General features: G+C 46.8%; 1 protein-coding gene across 10 annotated transcripts in view; it reads left to right on the top strand.

Moving 5' to 3' along the window:
* DAB2IP (DAB2 interacting protein) overlaps nt 1-16,145 on the top strand; it is a 224,554-nt gene that overhangs the window by 69,628 nt on the left and 138,781 nt on the right. The window contains exon 1 of one of the 10 annotated variants that reach the window (XM_080562019.1): nt 1,337-3,088. The exons of 4 other annotated variants lie outside the window; for them this stretch is intronic. In XM_080562019.1, coding sequence (XP_080418145.1) covers nt 2,968-3,088 — 121 coding nt within the window. In that variant the 5' untranslated portion in view covers nt 1,337-2,967. Of the gene's footprint in view, nt 1-1,336; nt 3,089-3,108; nt 3,238-16,145 lie in introns of those variants that run through there. 5 more of the 10 variants (XM_080562023.1, XM_080562022.1, XM_080562021.1 and 2 more) reach the window with 5 other exon arrangements.

Here is a 16,145-nt window from a genome sequence, read left to right as displayed (position 1 = left end):
ACGTTTGGAAGTGGTAGATTCTGCTAGACACAATAAAGCGTTTGTATCAGGATGTGGCTTTCAGAAAGGGAAAAAAAAAAAGAAGAAAGAAAGAAAAAAAGTAGTGCTGGATTAATTGGAAAGGTCCAGACCAGTCACATTCCCTCGCAGATGGGTCATTCATTTTGTTGCCTGCTGCTCTGTAGCATCTGAACTTAAAGCGTTCAAAAACTTTGTCGAAGTGAGAGAGACAGAGGCAAGCTGGCTCAACTCGCACCAAACTCCCAGCCATTTATGCTTTTATTGTAGGGCTGCTTTCTCTTGTCATGATAGTTTATAGTCCCTCATTAACTTCTCCTGTTTTATGGTCACCTGCGTGAACGTTCCTGAAGGTACTGTGTTGATTTTAGAAAAATAACGCCTAAACATGGAACAGATGCTGAAGTACAAGCGAGGGAGCGCACAGTGAGCGCAGGGCCACCATCCCCTGCCTCCTGATCGTTTGCACCTGCCCATGGAGGGCCGGAGATCACCGGTGTCTGTGCCTCACCGCATCCCGGGTGGTTCGAGGACAACTCACCTGGCTCCAATTAGGCAAAACCAGCCCAGGTGAACCTGGCCCTTTGAGAGTGTCTGAATTTGGGTGAGCTTTATAAATGGTTTGGTTTAAACTTTCGTTTCCATCAGGGCCTTTTTTTTTGCTCTTGGGAATGATAAAAGGAAAAAAAATAAATTGGGTAGGCTCTTTTAAAGATGTTTCTAATGACAAAAGCATAATAGTAAAAAGCTTCTCTTAAGAGCCAGCAGCTCAGTTATTAGGACACAAAAGCACAAAGAGAGACCTGGGTGTTTGGCTTCTTGTCTACAACAGATCTGTCGTCGAGCCTCAGTGTTTGCAGACCTCCCCGTAACTGCCTTAGATGTTCTCAGCTCTATTTACGAACTGAATCCGCTGCACAGGACGAATCTCTTGTCGCTTGGAAAACGTTTTTCGTTGTTCCTGTATTTTCTTTTGCATGTTAATCTACCTAAATATATTAAAAAAAAATTATTCTGGATGACGAGATGAGGGCAGATGCGTAGTAACCGGAGCCTTTTCCTTTTTGCTGCGCTCTGCTGTGGGACGTGGTGGCTGCTGGTGCCCTGGTGGACGGGCAGAGGAATGTGGGGCAAGGTCCCCCTGCCAGGCCTGGGAGCCTCTGCTGTCCAGCTGGGAGCTCCCTCCTTGACCTGAACTTGTCATTGCCCCGGTGATTGGCTCCTTCCTGCGCTGCCTAAAAGCTGTTGAATTCCTTACGTGTGGCCTCAAAACCAGGCATGGACTTTGCTGAAGGCTGAGGCTTGTTGCTTGTCCTGGCAGGGTCTTTCTCAGCTGAGAAACACCACATCTCCACCACTCAATGTGAAAATAAGCACGGATTTTGTAAACTTTGAATGCTTTTAATGACTGCGTAGGTTTGTGAAATCCTGCAGTTAAGGTGGATGGTTGGTGATGAGGAGGGGCCCGGTCTTTGTAGAACTACAGGGCTTTGTCTCCCCCGTGAAGCACTACGTAGAGGTGTCACGCTGAGGGTACCAAAGTCTGGCAGTTCCTGCCTCTTGTTATGAAGGTACAGCCGGGCATAAGCAGGGGGAGCTTACAAACTTCTGAAGAAGCTGCAGCTGAGCGGGGAACAGCTCATCCTCAGCCCGCCTGCCTGGTCCTGCAGCTTCGCAGGACACCGCAAAGATAACTTTGCACAAACGTCTGGGAAAAACAAACCCAGGACACAGCACAGAGAGGTATCATGCAAATGTCATTTTTCAGTTCGTGCCGCTCTGCGATGAGGTTTTCCCGTTATCTGCCTACTTGTGCGAAGTGGCCGCACGCGCAGGTCTTGGCCGACGTCGGGACGTTGTGGAGTGCCCTCCGCTGCCCGCCCCTCGGGGCGCCTCGTGCCAGCCGGGGAAGGAGTTTGGTGAAAGAATCTGGACAATTCATCTCTCACCTGACCTCTTAAAACTTTAAAGGTGGAGTGAATTTTTTTGCCTGGGTAGTCTTATTTTTTATTTTCTTTTCCTCCCTGCTGTAAAGCGTTAATCCTGCCCATCGCGATGTGATTTCATTGAGCAACGTGAGCCGGAATCTGCCCTGCCGTCGGAGCCCAAACGCAACTCGGCTCGTCCTGTGGCTCGTGGGATGTGCTGTAACTCAGCTCGAATGTTGAAAGGAAATGGGCCTCCAGGGGAGTCTGGAGCTCTGTTCATTCAACTTCTAATTAAAGTTTTCCCCTCTCAAGTTTCACTTTATTTTCCGGGGCTTTTGCTCCACGATGATTATTAACATGTGTCCCATGGCCCGGAAATCGTTATACCCTTCCCCAGCCCAGCCTTTGTCGATACCTCCTGCTGCAGAACGAGCTGCCTGAAACTTCGTCTCCGAAGCAATGCGATGGCGATGGCCGATGGCTGATGGCTGATGGCCGATGGCTGATGGCCGATGGCCGATGGCCGGGGCAGGCAGCAGCCAGCTGCCCCCCGTCGCTGCCCAGCCGCTTTCCTGCCGCCGGCTGCGCGTTTCCTCCCGCACGGGTTGATCAGATGCTGCTGTCCAGCGGAGACGATCCAGTCCAGGATTTCTTCCAGCCTTTTCTTCATGTTTCAAGAGCCCAGGCCAACTCTGGCTTCCTATTCCAACTCCAGCACGCTTATCTTTTTTGGGGCAGGAATTGTTAGCACAGTTTATCTTGCTTGCAGCAAGTCCTCCCTCTGCTGAGACATGTACTCTGGTGCTGCGTTCTCTTATTTTTTTTTCTCTCTGTCTTTTTATGTTTTCTTCTTGTTGTTTTTCTTTTTAAATGTGTAAAGTGAAGAGTTCCTCTCCCCCCCTCTCCCTTTCCACTCCACAGAACCAACCTCCTGTTAATTACACGCTGGAACTGTTGCTGCTTTGCCAGAGGGGAGAGTGAACCTGTGCCTGCATGTGTGTAGTGTAAAATAGCTAGAAAGATGTCAATGAACAGCAGGAAAAGTTCTGGGAGACCGTCTTACTACTATCGACTGCTCCGGAGGTCACGACTTCAGAGACAGCGGAGCCGATCCCGGAGCCGGAACAGGCCGCTTAGTAGGGGTAAATGCAACAACACTTCTGTTTCCTTGACAGTGCCAGACACGCGTGCTGTTGCTTACAGGTAGCTTCCTTACTGGAGAGCAGAATGACCAGTGCGAATATCTGAGTGTACCTGCTCCCTGGGCAGCTCGTGTTGAGCTTTCCAGAAGGTCAGTGGCTTGGGCAGTGCTGCAGGGGCGTGAGGGGAGGGAGAAGTGCGTGATTTTCAGAGCTTAGCTCTGGGAGTCAGGCTTGGGTGCTGTTCCTTGCGGTGGCTGTAACACCTCGTGTGACTGTAACTAACCCAGGCTTTTCAGTTATCCGTGGTTCCGTTTGTTCAGCTCGTATAATTGAGGTAACTGCTGCTTTTAGCTAACTGGGATGTTTGGAGGCCTAATTGATGATTACAGAGATTTGAAAACCCTTGATTAAGAGATGCTATCAATATGCCAAGATGAATTGCTAGAACTTGTTCTTCATGAGCTGAGTGTCACCAGGGGGTTCACAATTACAAAACTGAGTACAGTTTAGGGGTACAATTTTAGAAAGAGCCTGAAGATTGTGCTCCCGAGGCACTGTGGAAACCTCTGGGACTTGTATTCCCAAATCACTTTGCGCTTTTAAAAATCCTGCTCTAAAAGGGCCTATTTGTCCTCATCAGCAGGAGTTAGGTCCACAGAGTAATGTCTCTTTAGGGCATACTCACTCATGCAGCCCATTTATTCTACTTGAGGCAGCTACTGACCCAGTTGCATTTTTAAAAATAAGCTATTCTGGCTCTCTCTTCTAGTGTGAGACAAATGTTTATTGATGCTTGTGCCTGTCGGTAAAGCAGTCAAAGGAGCGGGTGTCTTGGAGTCATTTTATGTTGAGCTATCTTTGCAGAAAGGAGGGAAGAGCGTTGTGTTTGGCCTCTACTGAGGCAAGCCAGTCCTATTTATCAGGTCTTGAGCTTAATCAAGACCATTAATTAAAAATAATTTATTAGTTTGCGGGTGAATTAAAAAAAAAAAAGTAAAAAGCAAAACTGCAACAATTGATCCTCTATCAGGTGTTTGTACAAATCCAGCCTTGTTCTTGTGTCACTGGAGTTGACTCAGATTTAGCCGGCAGATTGTGCAGTAGGCTCCGGGACTGCAAGATTGAGCTTAGTGCAGTGCCCTCTTTCTTCCTCCCCTGACATACAGTACTTTTTTCAGGATTTTGAATCATCACTGGGAAAACAATAGGAAGCTAAATCAGTCCCCGAGCTTCATCCTTTCCTTTAAGCAGAGTTTTTCTTTCCATACTTTTTTTTTCTGTTTTGCCTGTCAGAGAGGAGTGTTTATAGATTCACAAGCGTCTAACAGCTCCTTTTCCCCCTTTATTTGTATACTGTTCAAAACCAAAATATTTTACTGTCATTTCAGTGACTGTGACAAACGAAATGTGTTAGTTTCTTTTAGGTAACCCAGTATGAACTTGTCGGCATAATTTGTCATGAGCACAAGGAATATGCAGGCAGATTTGATTGAAATGGAAATGAACCCTAATGTCTGTAAGAAATTGGATTTGAACCAAATGAAATCTTCTTGCTGTTGATCTCTCCCTGAGTATTTTGTGTTTGTCACATGTCTCTAGGATTCCTGCCTGCTAGGAGAATCATTACCCTCAGCACTCGTTTAGCTCTTCTCGTCTGTAGATCTTCAAGAGATTTGCAAATCTGGATAAGAATTTTTCATTTTCTCTATGCTTTTGTAAGAGTCGCAGAAAGCAGGTTGTGGAGTAACGGTGTCAAACAGCAAGGTCCTGTGGTGGGTCAGAGTTAGGGCCTGGTTCTGGAGGCAGTCTGCACAGAGTGAAGCAAGTGCTGGAATGAAGCAGAAGGAACACCTGCCGGTCCTGGTCCCACTGGGAGGTTCGTGTATGGGGACTGCAGGGGTGGAGGAGCTGTGGAGAATGCAGGAACCGGAACGAGGCTGTAGGCTTTTTGGTTTTGTGAAATGTGAATTTCCAAAGCCTGGATGAAGGAAGGAGCTGAGGGTCACCTTCTCACATACTGGTCTGTGCCGTCATTTGCTATCAGGCTGAGATACTCAAACACCAGATATCCTTAGTGGAAGGTTAACATAAATTCATGAGCACTGGAGTTATTTAGGGGAACTGGCTATGGGCTGTTTTGCCAGTTGTGTGTTTTCAGGACATTCCCTTGACAACTTTTGGCTCTCTCCAGTCTCAGGACCCTTTGCCAAGATCTCTGCAGAGCACAGGTGGGCCTGAGGACCTCGCTGGTGGAGCCGCGGTACCCGGAGGTTGAGCTTTTCCAAGGTGTGTCACTTCAGCAGATTAGCAGCACGCTTTTGGACAGGGGACTTGCTGAGGATCAAGCAGTTGTTACACGTTCACCCGGGAGGAGGAGATCTCTGCTGGCACACGATCCCCTATCCCCATCTGGAACCGTTCAGCGTGTTGCATCAGTCCTGGATGATAAATCCCTGATGCCGGCGGTGCCGCGGGAGCACCCATGAGATGCAGGTGCTGCCATCTGCTGCCAGCAGGGCTGCTCGTCCAGAAAGCTGCAGCACGCCTCTGCTGTGAGTCAGGGGACAGCTTTCTGCCCACTTAGCTTACATCACTCCGTTTCTCTGAATAGGGGAAAGGATGTGTTTAAAAACAGGTATTTATATCCTGCCACTTCCCACTCCCAGCCCCTGGGGGGGGCGGTGCCAGCCCCCCGCCTGCCACTGTGCCCGGCATCGCCGCAGGGATGCTGCTGGTGTGCAGGAGGGCCTGGAGGAGTGGGCTGGGGCTGCAGCATGCACAGCTCCTAGGTGGTGGCTCTAGGGGAAATGGGTCTTGCTTCCTGAGGTACAAAGAGAGAACCACTCCCTCAGGAAGGTGCTGCTGAAGTGCATTTCAGATAAGCAAAGTGAACAGAATTTGCATTTTCTATGCAAGTGTCTAAGGAAAGTAGGGGGTTGCTTTCTGTTGGGACTCCAGATGGACACAATCTGATGTAGCAGGCGGAAATATCTATAGCACTTTCAGCTGTTCTCAGTGGCAGACGGCTTATTTGATGTTTCTTGTGATGCTATCCTCTATTCTTGGAGTTTAGAGTTCTCCACTTAGCCCTGGTGCTTATAGCACATTCATCTCGTGCTTTAGGGTGTTTGCCATCCTGTTCATGGAGAGGTCCAGCCCTAGAATAGCTGAAGAACAGTAAAGCTGATGAGGATGGCAGTTCAGACCAGACCAGGAATGCTACCAGGAGACTCGTGATCGTGCCTCCAGCATGCTTAAGTTATTGCTATTTGATGGTGGATAAACAGGACAGGTTTCACCCTGCTGTTAATCTTTGTTAGAATGATGATGATGTCAGAAATCTCCTGGCTCTGCTTTCCATGGGGATTTGGGACATGTTGCAGGTACATTAGGTAGTTTAAAAAAACCTGCAGAAATCCCCATTTCTTCCGTGGACCATCTGTTCAGCTCAAAGATGTGTGTAAATATACGAGGGATCATGGCTGTAATTATGATTACTACCAGGTGATCCGTCTAATGCAGGGGAAGGTACTTGAGAGGCAGAGAGAGTAGAAGGAAAATTCTCGATAGAAGCAACACCTGCTTCTGCCTGCGGTACGCTGCCCTGTGGCTTTCTTCATGGTGTCCCTGCTTCTCCTCGATTATGGACATGACGAAGGAACAGGGGGCAGTGGCAAGTGTTCTGGAAGTCCAGTTTGCTAACAGAAGCTGCTCGCAGGTGCTCCAATCGTGGGCCTGTGTCTGCACCCACATTCACTGCCTTGTTAGTCATGGAGAATAGAGTCAGTGTGCTCTGAGATCCCAGAAAGTAATGTATGAGTATGAGGTTATGTTTCTGATAATTTACAAGTAAATTGCTTAATTACAGAATCATTTATTATAAAACTGGAAGCTTTGACATGTTTCGCTTCATGGTAATAATAGTTTTTGTTCCAGCATGCAACAGAATGACATGAGATGCACATACCCAGGCTCCCTTTGTGCCTAACCACATTGAAAATTCATGCATTCTTCTCTCATGTTGTCCTAAATGAAAATGTGTTGTACAGCATCCTAGCATATTCTCCAGAAGGAAATGCCATGGAAATAGGGAACTTCTCCATCTCTTATTTTTCTCATTTGTTAGAAGGGATTTTTTGTCCACAATTAAACATCTCTCCTATGAAACAGCCTTCCGTTGCTGATTTTTCTCAGTGGGACCAAGGCAGGAGGCTGTCTAAATACTTAGTGAGAAGAATTAGAAATAGCAGTTTGAACCAAATGCAGCTTTGGCTTCAGTTCTTTCTTCTGTAAAACTCTGTAGGCAATCAGTTGCCATCAAAACTCCAAGAATTTGGTAACATTTTGAGTTCCTGATACTTCTGTCTCTGTTAGCTCCTTGGACATAACTGTCTTGCTCTGAGGTCTGCTCATCACAAGTGCTTTTCAAGTTTGGAGCACTTGGTTCTTCTCATGACCCACAAATGATTTTTCTTTGAGTTACACTTAGCTGCGTGCCTTTCCTCTTCTTGAAAGCATGTGTTTTCCTGTGTGTCTTTGGTCTACACCTACTCTAAATGAAGCTTAGCTTAGATACTACCAACTGTGACAAGAGCTTGGGTATCAGAATACCTGTATCACATCCAGACCTCCCCTTCTTGGTGAATCAGTGTTGGCCAGACCTATCTCAGAAGTGCCCGAATCCACTAATAAATAAGAATACGGAACAGAACACCTCCCTACGCTTACAATGCCCTCTCTTTCTTGCATGCCAAACCAGTATGTGCCCCTGAGCCTTGATTTTTCTTTCTGTGGTCTCTAGTTTTAGCAAACTGAATAGTCATTACGGATACAATGCCTCCATCAGAAGTCCGTTTGTGCACCTGCCTATGAAGGTGCCGTCCCTCTAACGTCCTCCTTCACACTCACCCCTTGTACTGGGCTGTTGCTCTGATCTTTTGGATTGTGCCTGGAATTTTTTATAACAAATTTGTTGAGAGAGACAGCATCTCTCTGACAAACATCGAGCAGATTTTGTAATGATCTGTGTGACTAAAGAACATGATTTTTTATTAAAAGGAACTGATTCTGTATCAGCGTGTAGAAGTTGGAGATAGGCAGTGTTAGCCTTGCGAATACAAGTATCCCTGCGTGTTGCATGTATTTATTTTGGCAGGCAGAAAGCTGAGTAAAATGATCCTGTTTCCCCGTTGTCCTCTGATTCACAGCCTACCAAATTTGACAAGATGAGTGGTTTTGGTATTTGGGCACATCTGGCTGTACCAGTGGTTGATACCGAACAGGGACGCTCAGTAGGAGGCAGGTCTGGGCAGCAGGGTGAGCACGGTGCCGCTGGGCTGGGGCAGGATGGAGTCCCAGTGCCCTGGGGCTGCGGCCCCGGCTGCCCTGCTTCCAGCCCCAGCAGGCACCGCTGCAGACATCTCAAATGCAGAATCACTCTTCCCCTCCTTACTGAGAATTTGCGTGACTTCAGTGGGATGGTGTCCCTTCACCTGTCTTCTGTGGGGGGCATTTCTTAGAAGAAACCAAACTGTGTGCTTTAGAATCCCTATTATTTTCCTAAAAAACATTGTACAAACAAGTTTTGTCATGGAAGAGCTGGGAGCAGTGAGTGGCAAGTTCAGTTAAAACATTAGTGATGGGTTGGTTTTCTTCCAGGGGTGGCATCTCTCAAATGTCAGGAAAAGGAGACCTTCCTGCTCCGCTGCTCTTAAAGAGCTTTGCGTTGTTTTTCAAGCCTCTTTGTGGCACTTTCTATCAGAACTCTTGTGGTGTTTCATTGAAATTTTAACAGCATGGCTGACAGATGCCCAGAGAAAAGCTATGCAAAGTTCTTTAAGCTGTGCTGTTTGTAAGAAATACTCGCTGGCAGCCCTGCTATTTTTAGCATTAGTGCTCCAGCTGAGATGCTGCTCTACGTGTTCGGTGCTTAATTGTCTAATAAAAACCCATACTCATTTGTAACTCGGGAAGCAGTGCGTGATGGAGGAGTTCGTGGCCGTGCGCTGTTTTGATATGAAAACAATGGATACAGAAGTCTAACTATCCCTTCAATAAACAACACCTCCGAGCAGGTTTATTGTCTCTGGGGGCAAAGGTGAGGCAGACCCGGCAGTGGGAGCACGGGGCAGGACTGCCCTGAGCTGCTGCTTCTGCTCTTACTGTGCCGGTGATGCCCCGCTGACCGATCAGAAACACGGAAATATCAAAGCGTTGTGTGCATCTTCTGTGACAACTGTGTCAATTCCCGCTGGATTAAAAATGAATCAGGTTTTAAAATTCTTAGTAGGAGCCATTGTAAGCACCAGAGTGAACCTCCAAGGAGCAGTGGCCCTTCTGGCATTTGCGTGGTAAGCTAGAAAACCACGGGTAGAAGCAAGATTTAGAAATATCCTCTCAAATCTTGCTCTCATCAATAGTGGAAGCAACAGTCTGGATTTCCAAAGGCACAGACCTCCTGCTCAGCCCTGCTGTGTGTAACCGCTTCTTGGTGCTCCCATTTAGTGTCTGGAGCTACACTGAAAGCATTGTATTGGGCCCAACTTGCAACGTTAACAAACTATGGGGTGTTTTTTGGAGCGTGGTTTGGGGGACCAGACGTGTTATTTGCTTTTGACTTGCTGAGGTAGCACCTCGGTTCTCTTTATGTACTTTTCACCTCTGCTCTTAGTGACAGGATCTTGCTGCTTTGGGAGTTTTGTAGTTCCCTCTGTCTTTGCTCTTTGATTTTCACGTGTCGTAACTTTTGCTAAATTTTAAGAGGAACACTGGAAAGGAGGGGGTTTAAGATTTGCAGGGTGCGGAGTTTTGATAGTGAGACGTGAGAAAGGCAGTGGGGGGAGAAGGGAAAGGAAAGAAAAGGAAAGAACGACACAGAACTGGAGGGAGTAACCTGGGAAATGGGCAGAGGCTCACGCTGGACAATGCAGCCACCTTGGTTCGTTGTCAGCTGCCGCACGTGCGTTTGTGGCCTGAGGCAGGGGCAGTGAGCTTTGCGAGTCAGATAAAAGTCAGGTAAGCTGCTTGGAAAGAAGCAGATTTGACTACAGCGCCCAGAACCAACCTTGATGAAACTGGGCAATCGGAAAGGTGTGGATGTCGATTGATTCCTTTAATGTGGATTAATGCCCATTGCGGTGTTTGTGGCACTTCCCGAAACAATAAACGTCTTCTGAATATCCTCATGCATAACCAAAATACCGTATTATAGCAATTGTTTGATTTTCTTTATCATATTTTATAAGAATTGCAAATATTTTATAGACTTGAGGGAAGCCTTAGGTAGATGCATTTTCTTTTAACCGCTAAAGGTGTTCAGGGGCAAGTGCAGGAAATGCTGCGAGTGGCAGTGAACGAGTAACGGCACAGACTCCTGTAGCTCCGTGTTCTGCTCTCAGACTTTCCTTCTGCCCCAAGCTGGGACGAGAACTCAGGAGTTTTGACTCAAGTTCTTTCTCTCAAGTCTTGACCATGGTCCCATACCTGAAAGTCCTGTGGTCCCAGAAACTGCATCCTTAAGAGGTAACTGAGCTTAGCACCAGTCTTGATAAAATCGTGAGAGTTGTCAATCTGCTGAAGAGTAAATTGAGAAATTATTTCCTTATTTAATGCCGTGACAGCAATTTGGGAATTTTCAGCAATTTTCAGGCAGCTTGAAGACTGACTGTTGTCTCTTTTGCTCGTCTATTGCTTCTCTCTCTCTCTTTCTTTTTTTTTTTTGAAGTCCTTTCCTTCTGGTAGGAACCTCCCTTTCCCCTAACAGTATTGCTGAGAGAGGCTGATTACTCTGAAAGGAAATAAGCAGCGGAGTTGCTCCCAAGTAATGCAGGGTGAGTTTTTATCTAAAAGCCGTAGGTAATAAATGAGAGAGAGGTCAAAAACCCTGGTCTGAGTCCAAAACAGAATTGCTTCCAAAAGAATGCTTAGAGGGGTTTCAACAGACTTCACGATCTCTGATGTACCCTGATGTACCAGAGTAAGTTTGTGACCTTACAGCTGTGGCAGTCCAAATAATTTAGATACAGAGCTGCCTTTTAAAGCTTTTAAACATATATTTCCCTTGAAGGTCTTCTAGCGTGCCACTAATCCCTTAAGTTATTGCACTGAAGGCACTCTGTAATCCTTTAATTTTACTCTGGTCTCAATAGAGATGGTGAACCAGCTGGGTCACTTTCCGTATTTGGTCTTTATCAATTTTGCTTTTTTGTCTCAGACACTAGCTGAGGGTAGTGTGCTTTCCTTTAAAACACTGCGGAGAACAGCTGAAATTCCGAGTTCAATTGCTCGTGTGTTTGTGTGTATGCCTATCTTAAAAAGTGCACAAACCCCAGAACCTCCTCACCTGTTTCACTGTTTTATAGAGCCCTAGGGTCAGGCTTCTAGCTAAGTTTCCTCAGGTCCCTTGGAAAATCAGCAGATGTGAAAACTGATGACGTTTTTAAAACTGAAATAATACCCAGTATAGGAGAGGTGAGGGTCAAAAGCCGATGTTCTCCACAGGTAATTTCTGGAAGCTTCATCTCCCAGTCCTATGGGGGACTAAGCTTTTGACGTAGGATTTCTTGGCAGTGCTGGAGGCAAAGCTTTATGGCGGTAAGTGGCACTAACCAAGCGCTATGCTTTTTTAAATAAGCAGAAATTCTATCTAGAGCAGCACGTTGGTTGCCTGAATTCGGCAGTTTTGTCATGTCCATTGCTTCTTGCTTGCACGAGGGACGCGTGGGTTTGTTGTGGGTTTGTTCCCGAGGGCTGGGCTGGAAGTCCTCCTGCTGCTGGAGGTGGGTTTTGCATACTGGCTACTCAGTAGTACTTGAGAAATTCATTTTAAGTTGAGCATTGAAGCATTCACGTTGGAGAAAAACATGCCCTGCAATTGTATAGACTTTGAGAAGCATCGGCAAGAATAAGGAAGGCCAAAGTTGTGCTTCATTAACATTTACACTGAAAAAGGAATCCTCAGATGTTGAGCACTTAACGTTTCTTTTTGAAGAAACCAATTTATTTGAAGTGCAAGTTTCTTTTGTACATTATGTGCTCACACTTTTGATTTCTCACAGCACTTCTGCGCCAGTGAATTCCTTGTAGTGTCGGAGATCAAGCTTGGTCTTGTTCTGAAGTATCCAAATGTGGTAATAGGTGGACTGTTGGAAAATTTGGCATCTGGAGTTAAATTACAGGATGCTTCTTAAGCTTCTTGGTTACTATAGTAACAAGTAATAGTCATCCTTCGTGATTAAGCAGTGTCCATGGTAACGAAATGAGCAAGTTTTAAATGAAAGATATTTTCCCTTTACATTTTTAGTAGTCAAAGGTTAACAGTTATTACCTTTATACCCTTAGATGAGAACAAATCTTGATCTGGCTGGCATATTTAAAGTGAGAACATTTGATGTTCATTTAAATAACTTTGCTTCTAGGACCGGCTGAATTTTGGGTGAATTCCAACATAAAATTTCTGAGAGCAGGGTGTGGTGCATTAATCTTCCTAAGAAGAGTGACTGTTGTTCACTACACGTGCTAAACTGTTCCGCAGTGTCGCAGTGTGTTATTAAACAGCCTCCTTCCTCCTCCTCGCAGTGAACTGCCGTTCAGCAGGGAAGGAACCAAACCCTTCGTACACCCAGCGTATTTTTAGGGCAGAAGATGCAAGTGTCAATGTTAATGTAGGTAAGAACATTGTCCTGCTTCCTCCCACCTCAAAAACGGGATGGGAGATGTACAAGTGAATATAGCCCTGCTTGATCCTTCTTGTTACGCACACACTTTTGTCTGTAGGTATACGGTGGGTATCACTTAAACACATAGCGACACAATCACCGAGGTAGCACAAGTTCTGTAGGACAGGGGGATAAAGGCTCACCGTAGTTTTAGTGGTGGTTTCTGTATGTCCATCTGTGGCACACAGTTACTTGTATGAAATAAGGAAACGTGACTGCTTTGTGGTCGCTTCTTTCCTGTCTCTTCCATTGGCACTGGGGATGTTTGAAGTCTAACAAGGGAGCTGGTGAAGCTGACACCTGCAGGTGTGCTTTCAGAGCACGCATGTGTAAGAGAAGTGGAAATACCCCTCCTGCCCCCCAGCACCAAGTCTAAGCATCACTCACAATGAATTAGGAGCTGTGGAATGTAAAACAATTGCTAAGAGAGTCTAAATAGCTAGAAGAAGGCACCTGAGTAGCAGTAGTAAGGACAGGAGGCATTTTCAGCAACGCCCTGCGTGTAGGCACACAGCTACCGATGTGTCCTGGGGTGCGTGTCCCACCTCCACACCCAACCAAATGCAGAACACTCGTGGAAGCACACGCTTTTAAAAATAATTAGTTTGGCAGAGCTGACACTGTTTTATAAGCATCATCTTCTTCCTCTAATGCATATTAAAATGAAGGAGAGTTATTTCTATCTGGTAGGGGAACTCTTAGGCATCCTGCATGAACTCTAGGAAAAAAAAAAATCTCTGCTATCCCTGTCCCTAACCATAGTTCTAGCCCTAGCCCTAGCTAATTGTAAGTGCAGGAAGAACAGTTTTCAGACTTCCCTGTCACTGATGCTTTTTAATGCTGTCTTTGAGTTGCTTCGTCAGGAAAGATGCTGTATTTGGCCAGCGGCTACCAAAACTTGCTGCTGTCCAGTTAGGTAAAATCTGTTCCTCTTCTCTAAGTGTTCCCAGTGAAACTGCATCCTCCATGCCCAGTGTTAAATCCTAACCTGCTGCTTTCCTGAACAATATTAAAGTTCCTGCAATGTTAAAGCAATCTAACTTGGATTAATTGGCTCTGGGCGTTAAGACTCTTCCAGGCTGATGTAAGAGCTGCATGTACTATGTGGATTTCAAATCTTAATGTTTGGTCTATTATGCAGATGGATGTGAATGGAGATATGTATGTGACCCCATTTATCTCTCTAATGAAGTGCCATCAATGGAACATCTGTTTCTTTGCTGTAGAAGATGAAATCTCTGATGAATCATGCTTATAAATTAAGTATTTATTTATTTAATTTGCATTTTGCCAGTACAGACCTGTTACAGCAGCCACCATGCGCGACTGCAAAAATGGCCCAGTAATAATTAAACTGCGCAAAGTTTTATTTGCGCTGTGCTGCTGCTTCACGCGCAGAGGCGGCTGTCCTGAACGGGTCTGTAGCTCACCTCTCCGAGGCAGCTGTTAAAAAAGCCCCAAAGCAGGCAGAAGAACACCTCACCCAGGAGACAGACCTCACTGGTGGGAGGCAAAACTGTGGCTGCAGTCTGGATGTGAAGCTCCCATCTTGTCGGGGTTGCCACTGTGGCACTTGGGCAGGAGGTGACTGCAGACTTTTAAGAAAAGCAGTGAGCTCTGATCCCAGCCGGGGAAGCACACGGCTTAAGAACAAGCAGGAGGAAAGAGGAAGCTAGAATGAGGAGCAACTTCCAACTAAAACTTCCAGTCAATTAAAAGGAAAAAAGAAAAAAAAAAAAAAGAAAAAGAAAAGAAACCTGTTCTTGTGAGTTTTCCACTCCCTTTTGCAACCCAAGGAGCCGTCACGAGACGGGAGGCCTTGCGGGACCCGTGCCAGCTGCCCCGCAGCCTCGGCCAGACCCCGCTGCGGGAGGCACCGTCCGGTCCCCAGCCAGAGGTTCGCCCCGCTGACCGGGCAGGTGCCCACGTGCCGGTGGGGCCAGCAGCCTCGGGCAGCGCTCCAGCTCCCTGGGACTCCCGGCAGTCCCCGCAGAAGAGGGTTACCTTCTCCCTGCCCTGCCCCGCTGGCGCGTGTAGGTGGCATAGCTGACGTCTGCAGGGCCAGAGATGACGGAGTGTAAAAGTTGCTCCTTGGGTTGTGTCTGCGAGCAGGCAGCCGTGCTGATAAAGTGCCGCAAGAAAGCAGCGTGGTACCAGGTCTGGGGCCCTGCACAAACGGTAAGCGTGATGGATGAATCTAATTTAAATCTCCCCAGAGCTGACTTCTTGTTCTCCGAACTCCGCGTTGCTTGTCTTTATCATCACATAGGAGGAAGCCGATGTTCCGCTTCACTTTATCATCCTTTCCAGTTTAACCAGAGTATTAGCAGTCTGCCCCAGCTGGTCCCCAGCTAGGCTAGAACTTCATCGTTTGCTGATGTATTTTTTAAGTCTGTGCTTGATTTCAATTTTACCCTGGAGAAAAGGCTCCTAATGATATGCCGTTAGCAAGAGGCGAATTTGTTCTCTAGGCTTCACACCAGAGAAAGATAAATATCATACATATTTTATTTCAGAGACTGATAAATAAAGAATAAAAATACCAAATATGTATATATACACATATCTAATTAAAAATACAAGACAGTAAAAATGGAGTTTGTAATAAAGGCTCCTCAATCAGCGTGATTTGCTATTTATTTTTAGAAAAGGGGGTTAGTTTTCAGGATGCCTTGTGTACCGTCCCTGTCACTGCTCTGGCAGCAGGTCTGGGGACCTTCAGCTATGACTTTTTTTTCATTCATGGGTCTGTTTCTCCAGTTCTGTAGCGCACAGAAGTTAGTGTGTATATTTTCAGGCTCCTCATGCTGACAATTATCAAAGCTTTCCATTCCCGTGTCTTCCCATTTGTGCTGTTTTCTTTTTCCTTCCTGTCCCCAGGGGTGTTTTTGCTTTGTGCCCCAGAGGGGACAGCCGCCTTCCCCTCACTTCCCTGGGGAAGCCCCTGTAGCCGTCAGCGGTACTGAGCGTGGGCTGAACAGACGGCAGTGGGGCGAAATCCCCCAGCCCTGGTGGCTGTGCCAGAACCCGATTTCTTCTGCGCAGCCCCTGCCTCCTTTGTCCTCCTGCTCCGGCGGTGCCTGGGGCTTCGGCTGGCGGCGAGGTGGATTCAGCTCCCCTGGTGAGGCAGCAGGACCACTGCTGGCCTGGAGCGTGCTGCCTGACCCCCGCTGCTGGCTGGCGATGGACAAGGCTAATGCCAGCTTTGGGCATGTGAGGATGCACTGAGCTTCCCAGGAAAGGAGGGGCTGCAGAACTGGGCAGCCGGACCCCAGAAGGACAGCAGAAAAGGGCAGTGTCGCTTCTGCTTGCATGCATCAGAAACCACCTTGGTGTGCTGC

The sequence above is a fragment of the Anser brachyrhynchus genome (genome assembly GCF_964034855.1).
Source record: "Anser brachyrhynchus genome assembly, chromosome: 19".
NCBI lineage: Eukaryota > Metazoa > Chordata > Aves > Anseriformes > Anatidae > Anser > Anser brachyrhynchus.
The sequence above is the reverse complement of the archived record's forward strand: the minus strand, read 5'-3'. Positions and strand labels throughout refer to the sequence as shown.